Source organism: Pectinophora gossypiella, chromosome 26, assembly GCF_024362695.1.
Source record: "Pectinophora gossypiella chromosome 26, ilPecGoss1.1, whole genome shotgun sequence".
NCBI classification, from domain to species: Eukaryota; Metazoa; Arthropoda; class Insecta; order Lepidoptera; family Gelechiidae; genus Pectinophora; species Pectinophora gossypiella.
Genome location: NC_065429.1, coordinates 624,162 through 642,204, shown reverse-complemented (window position 1 = coordinate 642,204; position 18,043 = coordinate 624,162). Strand labels below are relative to the sequence as shown.

General features: G+C 41.1%; 1 protein-coding gene across 1 annotated transcript in view; it reads left to right on the top strand.

The window, feature by feature from the left end:
• LOC126378280 (uncharacterized) overlaps positions 1-18,043 on the top strand; it is a 74,994-nt gene that overhangs the window by 42,297 nt on the left and 14,654 nt on the right. Inside the window, exons 4-13 of the mRNA XM_050026472.1 lie at positions 6,175-6,323; positions 6,491-6,603; positions 7,347-7,538; positions 8,881-8,989; positions 11,214-11,283; positions 12,252-12,367; positions 13,899-13,987; positions 14,766-14,946; positions 15,737-16,209; positions 17,644-17,813. Coding sequence (XP_049882429.1) covers positions 6,175-6,323; positions 6,491-6,603; positions 7,347-7,538; positions 8,881-8,989; positions 11,214-11,283; positions 12,252-12,367; positions 13,899-13,987; positions 14,766-14,946; positions 15,737-16,209; positions 17,644-17,813 — 1,662 coding nt within the window. The remainder of the gene's footprint in view (positions 1-6,174; positions 6,324-6,490; positions 6,604-7,346; positions 7,539-8,880; positions 8,990-11,213; positions 11,284-12,251; positions 12,368-13,898; positions 13,988-14,765; positions 14,947-15,736; positions 16,210-17,643; positions 17,814-18,043) is intronic.

The window sequence follows — 18,043 nt, the reverse complement described above, 5'->3', positions numbered from 1 at the left end:
GGCGGTGTCTCCAGGAATCGAGGCCATTAATATTATTAATAGCGCTACTATGACCATAAGAAGTGTCGACTCAACCTACTAAACATAAACAGCCTATATACGTCCCACTGCTGGGCACAGACCTCCCCTCAATCAACCGCGGGTATGGAGCATACTCCTTGATGACTAAGTATCCTGACTGCTCGGTAGTTGACCACCAGCATTCGTTTTAGTTTAGGGCGGTTTTGGGCCAGAGTGTGGGCTCAGCGCTACTATGACCATAAGAAGTGTCGACTCAACCTACTAAACATAAACAGCCTACGTATATACGTCCCACTGCTGGGCACAGACCTCCCCTCAATCAACAGGAGGGGGGTATGGAGCATACTCCACCACGCTGCTCCACTGCGGGTTGGTGGGACCAACGGCTTAACGTGCCATCCGAAGCACGGAATCATCTTATTTTTTTAGACAATCAGGTGATTCAAGGGGGCCGTCCATTAATCATGCGAGGCTCGGGAGGGGGGGATTCGTCCATGAAAAAATCACGAAATATCATAAGGGGGGTGGGGTGTGTAGTAATATATCACGAGTATTTATTTATTCGGCAAACGCGCGATACTGAACCGAAAAGCGGCGTTTCGTGCAATTATTTTTTCGTCGAAACGCGTACAAAAATATTGTCAAATAAGAATTTATGAAGTGGGCAAATGATCTTTTACTAAAAAATACACGTGATTTAGGATAGGAGGGGGATAGTCTTGATGTATCACCAAGGGGGAGGGGGAGGTTAAAAATGAAAAAAAAAAAAAACATGATTAATGGACGGCCCCAAGCCTGTAAAGGCCTTAAAACAAAGTACAGCCTCACAAAGTGATTTTTTTTTATAAAATACCTCTGCCTTACTCATCGCGAGCAAAGGCGTGGTGCTATGTTATGTAGCCCACAGTTCTTGGTATTGAAGTGCACTAACATAAGTTTTGATTTGACTCGTGGGATACGGCTCGGCTGTAAATTCTATCTCTGTATGCTGAAGTGGAATTGGACGAACTATTTGCGATTTCGATTCCTGAAATCGACTATCTCGGAAGTTTCAAGCTGTATGGAATTTCACCTTAACTTGTATATTTGAATATAATATTACATAGTCACGCACGCCTGTATCACTGAAGGGGTTATCAGCTAGTTACATAATATGTAATTTAATTTTGTTTGACGTTCAAAAAGCTCTAACTTTGTAAGTCAATTTTGAAAAATAAATATTTTTGATTTTTTTTTTTGGGTAGTATATTATCATATGTTGTATAATACACTTCTCATCAAAAAAATCGAAACACCTTGCAAGTTTACGTTTTGTCAGGATTATCAGAAAAATGTGTACATTTAGGAATAAATGTTAAATGTCGTTTAATAGTGAGTAATATGAGCTTATCAAATCTTAATGTTAATGTTCTAAATTTAAATGAATTTTTCATAGGTTTCGTATTTTGTTAAATGAGTCATTTTTATTCCGTATGGAGTATAAAGGAAATGGATAAAACAACACACGTAAATGAAAAAAAAAGCTAAAAAACGTTTATTTAATAACTTGTATTCCCTCCCCGAGCTCTATTTACTGCTTCCATACGGTTCTTCATCGATCGGATGAGAGTCACGATCACATGCTGTGGTATATTGTCCCATTCCTCTTGGATTGCATCTTGCAGCTGGCTAAGTGTTTCTGGGGCAGGATCTCTTGCTCGAATTCGTCTCTTTAATTCATCCCACAGATGTTCAATGGGATTCATGTCCGGGCTTCTTGCTGGCCATTCCATAATAGAGATATCGACTTCGTTAAGATAATCTCGTACGACGCCCGCGGTGTGAGCCCTAGCATTGTCGTGCATGAATATGAAGCCGTTGCCAATAAAATGTGCATAGGGCATCACATGAGGCTCGAGACACTCTTCGACGTACCGATGACAGTTTAGTGCAGGCAGACGTGGCCCAGACACGAAAGCAAGCTCTGTCTTACCGTCGGCGCTGATTCCTCCCCAAACCGTCCACGAACCGCCACCATAGCTGACCTTTTCTTCAATGCAGCATTGTGCATAGCGTTCTCCGTCTCTTCTGTAGACCTTGTTCCTTCCGTCGTTACCATACAGCATAATTCTACACTCATCAGAAAAGAGAACTTTGCTCCACTGTAGGTATGACCAATTTAGGTGCTCACGTGCAAAGTTAAGGCGCGCTCTTCGATGGTCTGCAGTTAATTTCGGCCCATTTGCTGGCTTATGCGGTACCAGTCCACGATCCTTCAACCTTCTTCTAATTGTAGAGTCACTTACAGCCACCCTTCGTACAACACGAAGCCGCTGCTGCAGTTGAAAAGCGTTAAGGCGTCGATTTCTTAAAGAAGTTGTTACAATAAATCGATCATCTCGCTCAGAAGTGACCCGATTCCTGCCAGATCCTGAACGGCGCGTGAACAAACCAGTCTCCCGATAACGTTTATAGACTATGAACAGATGACAGGCTTAGATGCAGTTTTGCAGCCACAACACGCTGACTAAGGCCAGAATCCAGCAATGCCACAACTTGGGCGGCTTCTGTGGGCGAAGTATCCATACGTTTTAGAAAAAAAAACCTTTTTTCAGACGTCCCAAAGTCACAGTATTGAAATAAAAAACAAAAAGTTTAAGGATAGGCGCCAATTTTTAGTTTTTAAACGCTAAATGTACTCCAACCCTAAACACACATTTGTCTCAAAACAGTGATTCATTTCGTTTATAAGATAAACAAATGAAATTCTAATTTTGAATTTAGAATTTTCGCTTATTACTGTAATGGCCAAACTGCCAGCTATACATTTATGTATTTTTTTTCATCGTATGAATTCTTTTTTGTGTTAAATTCGGACAGAAACAATGAAAACGGAAGTGTTTCGATTTTTTTGATGAGAAGTGTATTATCATGTAATAATTTTGTTACCTTTAACTTGTTTAATTCATAATTTAAATCTATGTTGAAATCAGAATCATTTATTCAATGTAATTATCATGGATAAACTTGTTGAAGGTCAATGTTAACATTTTTGAATTTACGTCATTTCGCAAGGTGTTATGGCTGAGGAGAAGAAATGACAAGAAACTGCAACAGTAACACATCTTTTAAATCAATGAGGATACATTACAAGTTATTTAATAACTAGAGAAACACATTCAATACCAGACATTTTTATCATTTAGGTAGTAATTAATCTTATAATAAGCTTTTTTACATAAAGTAAGCTTCACATGAGCTTAAAATTTATTTTCTGACAAATTTAAAATATTATCTGGTATTTTATTGTAAAAACGTATTCATAACCCCAAAAAAGATGAATTTAATTTACTTAATCTAGAATTTTGAATAGCAATTTTATGCGTTGTTTTAAGTTTACGCGGTTAATGGCCCCGATTCCTGCAGACATCTCTTAATTTTACTTTAAGTTATACCTGTCATTTTCTTATCCGCCGAAAAGGAAAGGGACGGATGATTGACAGCTCTTAATTTTAGGAAGAATGAGTAAATAAATGAATAACCCGGGCGAATTTTTAGACGGTTGTTTTAGATTTGTGCTTAAAATTGACGTGTGTTCCATAAATTTTATGCTTGTCGATTACCCGTCCCTTTCCTTTTGGGCGGATAAGAAAATGACAGATATAACCTAAAATAAAATTAGATGGTATTTACAGGAATTAGCACCATTATCATAATTAAAACACATAACAACGGGTTCTTACCGTGTTTAAAATAGGGATATGAGACTCCCGATATTTCGACACTGTTGCAAGTGCCATGATCACGGGATGACTGACGACTTGATGAGATTGGAGTGGAGTAGGTAGATCCATAATCTTCTACGGGCAATTTTTTTTTTATTTCTTGTATTGTTGCTTAATAATATTGTTATAATGATGCATGCAGGCCTCCTTGGGGGAGGCCTATGCCCAGCAGTGGGCGTCGTACGGCTGATGATGTTGATGATGATGTATGATGCTGCTGTGACCTCTTACTTTGCTGTGCCCTTGCAGGGCGTCACATGTACCTAATACCATGTATGTAAGACCTAACTGCTTGTGACTTTGCTATGAATAAATTAATATGAAAATGAGAGTACCCACTCCTCCCAAGCTATACAGGGTGTTAGTTACATCGTAACGAAAACTTTGATGGATGATTCACCACATTCACCACAGACCATGATTCTGACTTGATATCAAGTGAACTGAAAATAATTAAAAAAAAAACACTAAAATTTTCATGATTTTTCCGATAGGAAATTCCATTTGATATCAACTCAGAATCATAGTCTGAATCATCCGCCTTAGTATTCGTTACGAGGTCACTAAGACCTGTATACGCTCGTAAGGGAAAAAAGAAAAAAAATCTGCATTAAAAAAAAACAAAAATAAAATAAGTACTTATTTTTTTACTGTTTTTATTAGTAATTTAGTTTTACTATTGGAGAGTAGATACAGGGTGTTAGTGACATTCATAAAATTTTAGTGTTTTTTTAAATTATTTTCAGTTCCATACTTTTGCGACGAAAAATTCTACTTGATATTAACTCGTGGTCTGAATCATCCGCCTTATTATTCGTTATGATGTCATTAACACGAGTGAGGGTAAAAAGAAAAAAAGAATCTGCATTAAAAATATAAGTGTGAAGTTGAGTGATAGAGTGAGCAACAGTGTGATAAGACAGATGTGGTGTAAAAGACGATATAGTGACTAAGATTGAGAAGGGAATGTTAGGTTGGTTTGGACACGTAGAGCAGATGAAGGATAATAGAATTGCGAAAGCGGTATATAAAGCGAAAGTTGATGGTAGGGCTGGCAGAGGAATACCTAGAAGGACTTACGATGACCAAATTGGAGATGTCCTTAGAAAAGGTTTAATACGATCTACTCTGAACCGGCGTGCGTGTACGAAGCGATTGATGAATGTTGAGGAAGCAAGAGAAGTGTGTTAGGATCGAAGCAAATGGAATTCTATAGTCTCTGCTTACCCCGGTGGGAAATAGGCGTGAGTTTATGTATGTATGTATTAAAAAAATATATTAAAAAATAAAATAAGTACCTATTTTTTATTGATGGCGTGATGTTATGTGTGTATAATGTACGTTTTCGAAGTCGAGCTGCCCCTTTCAAGACTAGCTTACAAAAGTTCAAACTAGCGCCATCTATACCATATTACAGTTAACTCGTTACGTTATGAGTAGTAGTTGGGACGATGAGTTTTACAGGTTCACTTGGTTGCTTATAGATGGCGCTGATTTGAATAAATGAAATGAAATGAAATTTATTCTGTGCATGGTATGTATTTAGTATTAGTTTAGTATTTTTTTGGTAATAACATAAATGTTTTTATTATCAGAAGTAAAATTAAAAAAAGAAAGAAGGTATATGTTTGAAGTAGGGTACAATAGTTAAGTTTTACAAAATGAACAGAGCCGGGTTCCCGAACTAGGCAGATGTTGTATATTGAGAAACCGTGGACAACGAATGGGATACAAGTCTTGTAAGATTGACGCAAAATTTGCCAACAATAATAATAACCACAGGAAACTATATATGTGTGTGTGTGTGTGTGTGTGCGCACGAGAGAAGATACTGAGGTCGCTGTTGTAGGATACGACAAAGAGGACTATATGGTTAGGACATTACAGGCTGATCACCTGATTGTCCAAAAAGTAAGATGATCCGTGCTTCGGAAGGCACGTTAAGCCCTTAGTCCCGGTTACTACTTACTGATGTAAGTAAGTACTTGATACATAAGTCATGTGTCGGGTAAACTATAGTTCAAATGGACACAATAATAATTTCCGTTACACAAAGTACTTAGCACAAGTAATCACACAGTCACTGCTCTGAGCACGTGATAACTCGAATGAATAACTGAACTCGTTTTACCGCCTTCGCCCCCTTTTTATCATACGTCGTAAACAACTTTGACGGGTGAGAAGGTGGGGATATTTTCTGGCTTGACACCTTGTTATTTTGCCCCAACTATCGATTATCGACAATGTCAGTCCTTTGGCGGCTCAATAATAACCCTGAGACCAGGGTTGATAAGGTTGGTAATCCACCTCACAACCCACACGTTAGAAGGAGATTACAACATTCGTATTTGAATATTGATTCCAGCTGTATTTGCATTTCGAATTGCAGAACTGCTGTTCGAGCAGATGATGGACAAACTGGAGAAATGCTCGGGGCAGACGGTGGTGACGCTCAGCGAGGCCAAGCTGCTGCTGGAGCGGAAGGACGACCTGGTCATCGCAGTCTACGACTACTGGCTCAACAAGCGGCTCAACACGGTCAGTAACCAACTGTGGTGTGCATCACCAGATCGATCATTTCATGATGTGCTCTACCATTTCATAAGATGAATATTACACATTAAAAAATTCTTTACAAAGCCCTACAGGACTTTGGAAGGCGTGTGGCCGATGATCATTAATTCCAATAATGTTTCTCCTTCCAGCAACATCCGTTGATCCTGTCAGTGAAGACCGAGAGCCGGCCGGGCCAGTCCACCAACAATCCCTACCTCGCCTTCCGGCGCCGCACAGAGAAGATGCAGACCAGAAAGAACAGGTACGTTCTCATTCTAGAAGGTGCTAGAGTTTGTCCCTGATCTGTCAGTGAAGACCGAGAGCCGGCCGGGACAATCCACCAATAACCTCGCGTTTCGGCGCCGCACCGAGAAGATGCAGACCAGGAAGAACAGGTACGTTCTGAAACATTCTAGAAAGTTCTAGAGTTTATCGCTGATCTGAGGACCGAGAGCCGGCCGGGGCAGTCCACCAACTACCCCTGCCTACCTAATCCCAAGGATCATCATCTCCATAGCTTATTACTCCGTTTTCACAGTCTGGATTTTTGCTGAAGCGACTTCCTGTCTGACCTCCCAACCCAAAGGGAAAACCAGCCTAATACAAGTTATCGTCACGTACCTAATAATAGTCACGTACCTCCGAAACGTATTTCTCAGAAATGTGGGAGGAACGTAAAGCGGTATATAAAGCGAAGGTTGATGGTAGGGCTGGCAGAGGGAGACCTAGAAGGACGTATATTGACCAAATTGAAAATGTCCTTAGAAAAGGTTTAGTACGATCTACTCTGAACCAGCGTGCGTGTAAACGTGGAGTAAGCAAGAGAAGTGTGTCACGATCGAAGCAAATGGAATTCCATAGTCTTTGCGTACCCCGGTGGGAAATAGGCGTGAGTTTAACCTGACTCCAAGGTTGACTGTTGAATATTGCTCCCATTTGTATATGTGAATAAACAAATAAATATCTGTTTCATCTAATTAACTGGAAACCATTCTTCAACTCCAGGAAAAATGACGAGAGCTCGTACGAGAAGATGCTCAAACTCCGGCGGGACCTGGCGCGGGCGCTGTCGCTGCTGCAGCTGGTGGCGCGGCGTGAACAAGCCAAGCGCGACCTGGTGCGCCTCACGGCACAGCTGGCCTCCGCCAGGTACACAGCCGGAGACTTCACCACGCACCTGCCCGAGCCTCCACCGAGGTATGTACTCTATCCAGGAGTGGATTCCATCATCAGACTAAATACAAGTCATGCGTGACCATGTACAGACATGAGCAATATCATGTACCCACTTTAGAACTCTGTCGCACTATTATATTTGATTTTTTTTTTAAAGAACATCTAGGGCCCTGTGCCGAGGTTTTTCTTGCAGCTTCTTTTCCCCGGCTATACAGGTTGTGAGAAGCTGCAGTAGTTTTAGGCGGATGAGACGTTCGTTATGTAAAAAATTACGATTCAAAGTGTAACTATGTTACCTACTGAATAAAGATATTTTTGAATTTGAATTTGACATTTAATGAGACTTACGATTTAATTTGTCAAAAAAGCTAATGTGACATGGTATCAAAGTGTATACAGTCATGAGCAATATAATGTACCCACTTTAGAACTCTGTCGCACTAACATATTTGACATTTAGTGAGATTTACAGTTCAATTTGTAAAAAAAGTTAATGTGACATGGTATCAAAGTGTGTACATAAGAGTGCTCGTGACCGTACATGACAATGAATCATGTGCAAGTATTAAAAAAAAAAGGTAAAATACAATAAAATCATAAGGTTTGGTAAGGACTTTTCAGGCTTGAATCACCTGATTGTCCGAAAAAGTAAGATGATTCCGTGCTTCGGAGGGCACTTTAGCCGTTGGTCCCGGCTATTAGCCGTAAAAACACCTCCACCAACCCGCAGTGGAGCAGCGTGGTGGAGTATGCTCATATTCCCCCTCCGATTGATTGAGCGAAGGCCTGTGCCTAGCAGTAGGACGTATATAGGCTGTTTATGTTTAGTAGGTTGAGTCGACAGATTTCCTTCTTATGGTCATAGTAGCCCTGAGCCCACCTGCCCCAAAACCGCCCTAAACTAAAACGAATGCTGGTGGTCAACTACCGAGCAGTCAGGATACTTAGTCATCAAGGAGTATGCTCCATACCCGCGGTTGATTCAAAATTCAAAAATATTCATTTTTCAAAATTGGCTTACAAAGTTAGCGCTTTTTGAACGTCAGACATAATTAAATTACATATTATGTAACTAGCTGTAAAACTACTACCACATCGGAATCTGTAACGCTGAGGGAAAGACGTGGCCAGAAAACCTCCCAGCACAGGGCCCTAGTCCTACTGTTTCATGTTTTCCTTTCTTTTCTTTTAATCCAGTTTGTATTACATAATTTATAGACTTAAATACAATGGTATTCCAATTACAGTCGGTGGAAGGAAAGTGAAACAAAAACTTGATTGAGGGGAGGTCTGTGCCCAGCAGTGGGACGTATATAGGCTGTTTATGTTATGTATGTATTAGTAACGCCAAGCGTCCCCGCAGGCCGGTGTTCGCGGGTGCGCTGCCGGCGGCCGCGTTCCGCCGCGAGCCCTTCGCCGTGCAGCAGTACACGCCGCGCCAGCCGCCGCCGCCACAGGACACACCCAGACAGGTAACACGCCTTTTACACTCACATACGTAAACACTACGAACGTAATGTATTAAAAACGTCATAGAAGGAAAGCTAAAAGGTAAAAGAGGAAGGGGAAGACCAAGAAGAGCTTACATGGAACAGATTAAAGAAAAGGTTAACGTCGTGTCTTATAGGGAAGTCAAGGCCTTTGATAGACTGGAATGGAAGATACTACACTGACAAGAGCGTGGCTCTTAAATTGATGATGATGACGTAAATACTATATACGTTGCACGCTGTATCTGGGGTGCATTGATAGAGACACAATAGACGGGTAGCGAGATACCTGTTAAGTTTTGTCTCGTTTGCTCTAAGTATTCAGGGTGTTAGTGACGTCGTAACGAAAACTTTGACGACTACTGAGGGGGATGATTGAGCTCATTATTCTGAGTTTATATCAAGCGAAATTTTCCGTTGTATATCAAGTGCTAGGAATCTCAAGTTTTTCACGGGGATATTAGCGCACAGGTGCTCATTAAAACGGGATTTGGCGAACTCCGCAAAATCCCGTTTAAGGGGGTAACCCCTTAAAGGGTTGGACGAGATTGAATGACACTTCTATACAGGATGTTAGTGACATCGTAACGAAAACCTTGAGAGATGATTCAGTCCATGATTCTAAGTTTATATCAAGTGGAATTTTCCGTCGCATAGTATAAAACTGAAAAATTAAAAAAAAATCACTAAAATTTTTATTAATTTTCCGACAGGAAATTGCACTTGATATATACTCTGAATCATGGTCTGAATCATCCCCTTCAGTATTCGTTGCGGTGTCACTAATACCATACGTACTTGTACGGGGTGTAAGTGACATCGTAACGAATACTGAGGGGGATGATTCAGCTCATTATTCTGAGTTAATATCAAGTGAAATTTTCTATCGCAAAAGTATAGAATTGAAAATAATTTTAATAAAACAAAAATAATCATGATTATCAAGACGGAATATTCCACTTGATATAAACTCAGAATCATAGTCTGAATCATCCCCCTCGGTATTCGTTACACAAAAATAATCATGAATTTCGCGACGGAAAATTCAACTTGATATAAACTTAGAATCATCCCCCTCAGTATTCCTTACGATGTCACTAACACCCTGTAGTTTTAATTGTTGGATTTCACACGAACGAACAGCAGGTCATCGCGGGTAACAAATAGTACATGATAATAAAAAGAAATAAGTACAGTAGGCCTAAACATAATAAATGCGTAGCCAATAAGTTGTACCCAGCCACTGACATCCTATAAACAAATAGACCCACATTCGCTAAGGAGATTTTTCTAAAAAAGCGTCCGTACCGTGTTGTAAACACGTATACATCAAGTTATGTAGATAATATAAGTTCGTTCTCTCAAATTAAGATGTTATAGCTGTTAAAATAAAGTGCAATATCGGTTGTACAATGTCGTCATAGATTTACTACTACCGTAGAGTGAACATCAGCGCTCAAAAAGTGGGATGCAAAGTTACTGTTAATTTAAAGACGTTGACAGTACTTTACCTCAGTCCGCGATTAGGCGCCGAACTAGCAACACGGCGAAGTGCGTGGTAAAATCTTGCAAAAATAGTAGCTCTAATAAGTAATGACATTGTGCATGTTATCATAGTATAAACATTTTTATTTTCGCAGTAAAACCCACTAAAATTATTATTTTAGTTTAAAATACACTGTAACAAGTACTCCCGGTCAATCCGAGTGGCAGTATAACCCGAACGCAGCATCAAACGCTAATATACCTACGTAATAAGACGAAGCGTACTTTCTTAATTTGACACGATTTTATTGAATGTATATACAGCTGTGTACGAATGTATAGCTAAACAAGCGCCAAGTTTTCGCCGCATTTTTGTATCAAGCGCTGTATCTACGGTAGTGGTAAATCAATGAGTGTCGTCATTACGCCCGTTGCGACTAAATCAAATCAAATATACTTTATTGCACACAACATACAAAACAAATTTACACAAAAGGACGATAGATACAGTACAATCTGGCGGCCTTACTGCTAAGCAGAAATTTCTTCCAGGCAACCAGTGGAGAGGAAACATTTATTTAAATTCGATCTTGTCACGCCGTCGCTTAGTGACAAGATGCGCGGCGGACGCTTTTTTACAGAGATTGGTAGTCTATTTGTTTATATACGACGTCAATGTACCCAACCCGTGTATGGTGTCACTGTGTTGATTCTCTTGCAGCGAGAGAAACGTCCGTACAAGAGACGGAAACACAGACACCACTTGGTCGGCGCGCCGCAGGGGCCAAGAGGTGAGTGCATTCACGATTACACTTGCGGGGTGGGCGGGGCGTTACCCGGCAGATAAAAAAAAACGACAGGTATCAGAGGTGGCTGCAGGAATAAGCAACATTGTGCAATTCTAACAGGTCAAATTGTAACATACACCGGGGGAGGGCGCTCCCCATTTGGCCGGCCAAGTAGTTAATTCTCAAGCAAACCTGCAAAAAGCACGTCAAAAAGAAAGGGTCAAATTGATAACCTCTCTTTCTGAAGTCGGTTGAAAATAACATCACAAAATCATCTTAAATCTTATAACTGCACTATTAAATAACCAGAGGGGTTAAAAAGGCCACATAGAAACAATTCACCTAGAAAAACAATATAACCATTTGATATTTCTTGCCATTGCGCACTTACTTTTCGTCTGTCAGTTAATTAATTTTTTTAGTTAGTGTATACCAATTTGATATTTGCGCATATAGTAAGAAAAATCCATGGTATAATAAAACAAGGTATGCTCAAAAGTGACAGCTGACATTTCAAGGTTAGCCCAGCTGACGTCATCACACCCTCCGCTGCCATTTTGTAAAAAAGTAATTTACTCACGCCTAATGTTTTTGCAAAGCAATTTTGAAAATTTGAAAAAAAAACCATCTCTAACAGGGCCCGTTGACAGCATGCAAGCATATAGCAACTGTACAGAAGTAAAAAAAAGATTAAAATTCAGAAAACAAAGCGACTTCAGTTTTGACTGATTTTAGAGTTTTGATATGGAATGTTGGAGATACCAATACAACACTTACGTCATCAATGGCTGGCAATGGCGGCTTGAGCGTACCTTGTTTTATGGTACCATGGGTTTTTTAATTTATATGCGCAAATATCAAATTGCAATATTGCTTTTTAGATGAATTGATACATTGTGGCCATTTTAGACCTCCAGTAACAACGAATAAATCACTCGTAAAACTACAATTCCCTGCTATTCAAATTCCAGAGACTGGCGTGGCGTCTTCATCCTCGGAGGAGAGCTCTGGTCGCGCGGACACCGCCTCGCCTCCGGACCCTGGGCCCTTCGCCTTCCGACGCAAGCCCGGCTGCTTCTACGAGATGGTAAGCATAACTGAACACACAAAATGTTTGTGGGTCGTTCTTCTTTTTTATCGACAATAAAAAGACATTTTCCCAATTAATCGGACTTAACATCTTTAAAATTATAACGGCAATAAATATTTTAAAACATCATATAAAGATCTGTCCGTAGAGGAGTATTTAGTGGTTCTCTTTATCTTGGTAACATACTTTTCTCTGCAGGCGCATTCCAAAAAATATTGTGACAGAGTGGCCCTTTTCATCGGAGACAGCATTTCAATATACCACTCTGTCACAAAATTTTGTGAAAAACAATGAAGCTACGTTAATAACTAATTGAGGAACCGATTAGTATTTTGCTTGTATTTTGAGTATAATAAGATAACTATATTCTTGGACAATGAAAACATGAAATAAAATTCTAAAACATAACTTATTAAAAGCAGTACGTAAGACAGATCATTGTCGATAAAAAAGAAGAACGACCCTTGTATGTTTCAGTCCATGGTTGTACGGTCATCAACAGAACATATTTTGCTAACGTTGCGCCCTGCTTTTGGTAGCTACGCACTCGATTATAATTAGTGTGTCAGTGTGAAACGGTCACTCAACGTAAACGATACGTACTAGACACGAGCCCTAATAAACAATTTAACCTACTTAAACGAAGCACTGGAGAGAGAGTCCTGGGAGAAATGGAGGGAGGCCTTTGCCCAGCAGTGGGACACTTTAGGCTAGATAAGATAAGATAAACGAATCTTTGATTTAACGATCAACTCCTACACCTACAACTGAAGGTGGAGCGCTGAAGCCGGGACCCAGCTTTGGCCCTTAACAAAACCAGATATGCTTAATCGTATGAAAAGCCGCCATTGCTAGCTGTTTGATGACGTAAGTGTTACCACTATGTTATCATTCAATTGGTATCTCCAATATTCCAAGGACGTAAATGTTATTATTGAAAATTAGTGAATTACTGACTAATGTACTTAATTACTACACTTGTCACATATACAAAAATAATTAAAACTGTAAGTAAATCTTTTACTTAAAGTTCAAAATTTCGAAATACGAAAAATAATTCTTATTTCTTCGACAATCATTGGTTCTCGCCTGTGCTGGATTCGAACCTGCGACCTCTAAAAGTGAGAAGCAAGCGTTTTACCAACTGGGCTACCACGGCTCATCTATCTATTTTTTTTTTTTATTTATTTATTTGATAAACTTTGAGTATACAGTTTTGACGCATAGCATCGCTAAACCAGGAATGGTTTGTCTCGATGCTAGGTTTCCTGTCATCAATCAATTTATACAACGTTCAAAAACATTATATATATCAAGAACAATTAAAGTACAGAACATAATAAAATAAAAATAATGTTGTGGGTAGTAGGACATTGCAGCTCACCCGGTAGACACGGCAGTACATCGCTGTTACCTATATGTACCGTGTGCCCCTCCCCGATACTCCAAACAATACACCAGTCGTACATGTATTTAAAGAGAACATCTATCTATATAAGGTGTGTAATGTGTATATTGTGTATTGCAGCCGACGGCGACGCTATGCGGGGACCCGCTAGAGCCAGAGAGAGCCGCGCCCGGCGTCATGTACGAACACGAGCTTGACGAGAGGCACAGGTGAGTGGCTTCAGTCATAGATGCATTGCTAAACGGGAGAAATACAATACTAGAACTGGCACTAATAAAAAACAGACGTTTGATGCCCCGGAAAGGTCCCCGATACCGACCCCGCCGGCGTGGTCGACGATTTCCCTCATTCAGCGCTTATCGCTATCGATTAATTCTTTCAAATATTTTTCCTCTCAGACGACGCCCTGAGCCGAGGTTCGCGCCCAACTGGGCACCCTCAGGCCTGTTGTCTTAAACGTTGTACCGGGTGAGAGCCTTCAGCGCTCCCCATTTGTCCGGCCAAGTGGTTAATGCCATCCGCGACAAATCTACAAAAAAAAAAGATGCCACGGATTAAAAAGAAAGAGAATGAAAAGGCCCTAACGCGTAATATGAATGAGAACCGCTGTCGCCAGTTCAACCCACTCTCTTTACTACTCCTGCAAACAGATAACTACGATAGCTCTACTGCTCCTCAAATTCCACAGCCACTTTACCGGCTGTATATTTTATGTGAGGCGGCAATTTTATCATTACATAGAATCATCTTGCGTTTACGGACAATCAGGTGATTCAAGCCTGAAAAGTCCCTACCAAACAACAGGACAGTATCACAAATTGATTTCGACAATGTCCCCATCGGGAATCGACGAATTGGGGACCTCCAGATCGTGAGTCTAACGCTCTAACCACTATGCCATGGAGGCTGGAGACTTTTACTTTTAAAATTAAGTTGGTGGTTGTCCGATTCGGGCCATTATGTTAGTAACAAACTCCCCCCCTCCAGGTACACGCTGACGTCGGTGAGCCAGCCGTACCCGCGCTGCGTGGGGTTCGCCCGGCGGCGCGTGTGTCGCGGCGGGCGCGTGGCGCTGGACCGCGTGTGCTCGCCGCTCGACCAGCTGTGGACGCGGCTCGACTTCAACCCGCCGCACGCCGCGCGGTACCGCCGCGAGCGGGACGAGGAGGTAGCCACACGCATACCACCGGCACTGACGCACACACGCACACACAGGAATACACACACACACACACACACAGGAATACACACACACGCATACACAGGCATACACACACACACACACACACACACACAGGAATACACACACACGCATACACACACACGCATACACACACACACACACACACACACACACAGGAATACACACACACGCATACACACACACGAATACACACACACACACACGCATACACACACACACACACACACACACACACACACACACACAGGAATACACACACACACACAGGAATACACACACACGCATACACACACACTCATACACACACACACACACACACACACACGCACACACACACACACACACACACACACACACACACACACACGCATACACACACACACACACACACACACAGTATATACTTACACACACACACACACGTAGATAATGTATACAGACATACACAATGGCCTTAAGCCTTATTTTTGAATTTTCCCTTCAACTCGCGTGCGAAAATATATTATCTGTCTCATTTTGCAAAAGACAAGTTCTGATGTGCTACATGAAATTGGTATATATTTTTATAGAAAGTTAACAACTTACATTTAATAAATCGGAATTATTTACTCAACGTAATTATCATAGATAAACTTGTTGAAGGTCAATTTAACATTTTTGAGTCTACTTCATTTCGTAAAGTGTTATAGCTGAGGAGAAGAAATGATAAACCACAACAGCAACACGTCTTCTAATATATTTTTTTGATTCCCAGGTGGAGCTCGAAACGAAGGCGCACAGAACTCCAAAAGAGATGTCTCGAGACTACCACACAAGCGGCAAATATCCGTGGAGGCACGCCTTCAGACAACACCTGGCCCGCAACCCACATCTATGGGTCGCCGACGTCAAACCAGACATGGACGACGTCAAACCAGACCTCGACGACGTCAAAATGGACGTCGACGACGTCAAACCAGACCTTGACGACGTTAAAATGGACGTCGACAAAATCAGTGTTATACCTCAAGATAGTGATATTAGTTTAAGAACTATTGACGATTATAGTGATGTGAAGTGTGTGAGTGAGGAAGTTAGTGTGGACAGAGACGTGAGGAGTAACCTCGAGGCGGTGATGAGGAAGAGGTCCTGGAGTGGCTGCAGCGACAGCAGCTACGACTCTGACGAGAGTTTGTACCCGGTCGAGAAGGAGTTCGAGAAGTTTATCAATGAAGTCAATAAGAAATGGTGAGTGACACGGTTCTTTTTGATATCATTACCTTACCCTACCCTACATACAATCACACCTCGGTTCCGCACCACCCAAATCCCCCCTGGTTGAAATAGAAATACTCTTTATTTGCTTTTGAAAAGGGTACATTAATAGATGGATGCTCATAAAAGTCTCTCCTTATCAGCTATCAACAATAGCATGCAAATATTGTTACAGAAACATTTCAAATAATATCATTTATATCATTTACACCACATTTTTTCCAATTCAATATTTTTGGGATACAAATTCTTTAACGCCATAAAGCAACAGCTTCCGAATACATCCCGCTCAGGGACGGTACTGAAAAGTATCGGCGTCCGAAGGACGTAATATACGATCCCGACGACCTGATTACTCTAGCCATAGATGCGGCCAATCAGCTCGCGACACCAAACACTTCAGAACCCCTATACCGACCCCGCCGGCGGCGTGGTTGACGATTTCCCTCATTCAGCGCTTATCGCTATCGACCCGCTAAGGTCGATTAATTCTTTCAATATTCTTCCTCTCAGACGACGCCCTGAGCCGAAGTTCGCACCCGACTGTCATCAGGCCTGTTGTCTTAAATTTTAAAAATGCCAAGCAGTTAACGCTTGCTGCGACAAATCTACAATAAGTCACGTCAAAAAAAAAGTATCACCCCGGACATTTCATACAAAACACCTCCTTTTACGCAGACACACAGACGCAGGCTCAATAATAAACCTGACACCAGGGTTGATGAGGTTGGTAATTCACCTCACAACCCACACGATAGAAGAATTCCTTATTCTATATGTATGACCCTGTATTGTTGATAACTACATGGTTTTATGTTAATTAAAACACACAATAACGGGTTCTTACCGCTTTTAAATCAGGGATATGAGACAATGTTGCAAGTGCCATGATCACGGGATGACTGATGAGAATATCGGGAGTCTCATATCCCTGATTTAAACGCGGTAAGAACCCGTTATTGGCCCCGATTCCTGCAGACACCGTCTAATTTTATTTTAAGTTATATCCGTCATTTTCATATCCGTCGAAAAGAAAGGGACGGATGATTCACAGCTCTTAATTTTAGGAAGAATGAGTAAATGAATGAATAACCCGGGCGAATCAAAAAGGTATGTCGCTGGTATGCAATCCATTTGACATGCTGTCTACTTAACTGTGTCGGGTTATTGACTGATGTAAAATTTTTAGACGGTTGTTTTAGATTTGTGCTTAAAATTGACGTGTGTTCCATAAATTTTATGCTTCTCGATTTCCTTGTCCCTTTCCTTTTCGGCGGATAAGAAAATGACAGATATAACTTAAAATAAAATTAGATGGTATTTACAGGAATTAGCACCATTATGTGTTTTAATTATGATAATAACTGCGTAAACCTAAAACAATGTATGGGTTTATGTTACCAACAGGTTACATTTCCGACCAAAAACACCGCCCCCGTCGCCGGCGCCGGCGTGCGACACGGCGCTGCCTCGGGACGCGCCCTTCACGGTGGAGCTGCGCGGCGCGGGGGAGTCCTTCCTGTCCGAAGACCTGACGCTCGACGCCCTGCTGCCGACCGGGCTACACGACGACACAGGTCAGAAATCAGACTCATTTATTCAACGTAATTATCATGGATAAACTTGTTGAAGGTCAATGTAACATTTTTGAATCTACGTCATTTCGCAAGGTGTTGTGGCTGAGGAGAAGAAATGACAAGAAACTGCAACAGCAACACATCTTTTAAAAACCAATGAGGGTACACATTACAAGTTATTTAATAACTAGAGGAATACTTTCAATACCAGACATTTTTATAATTTAGGT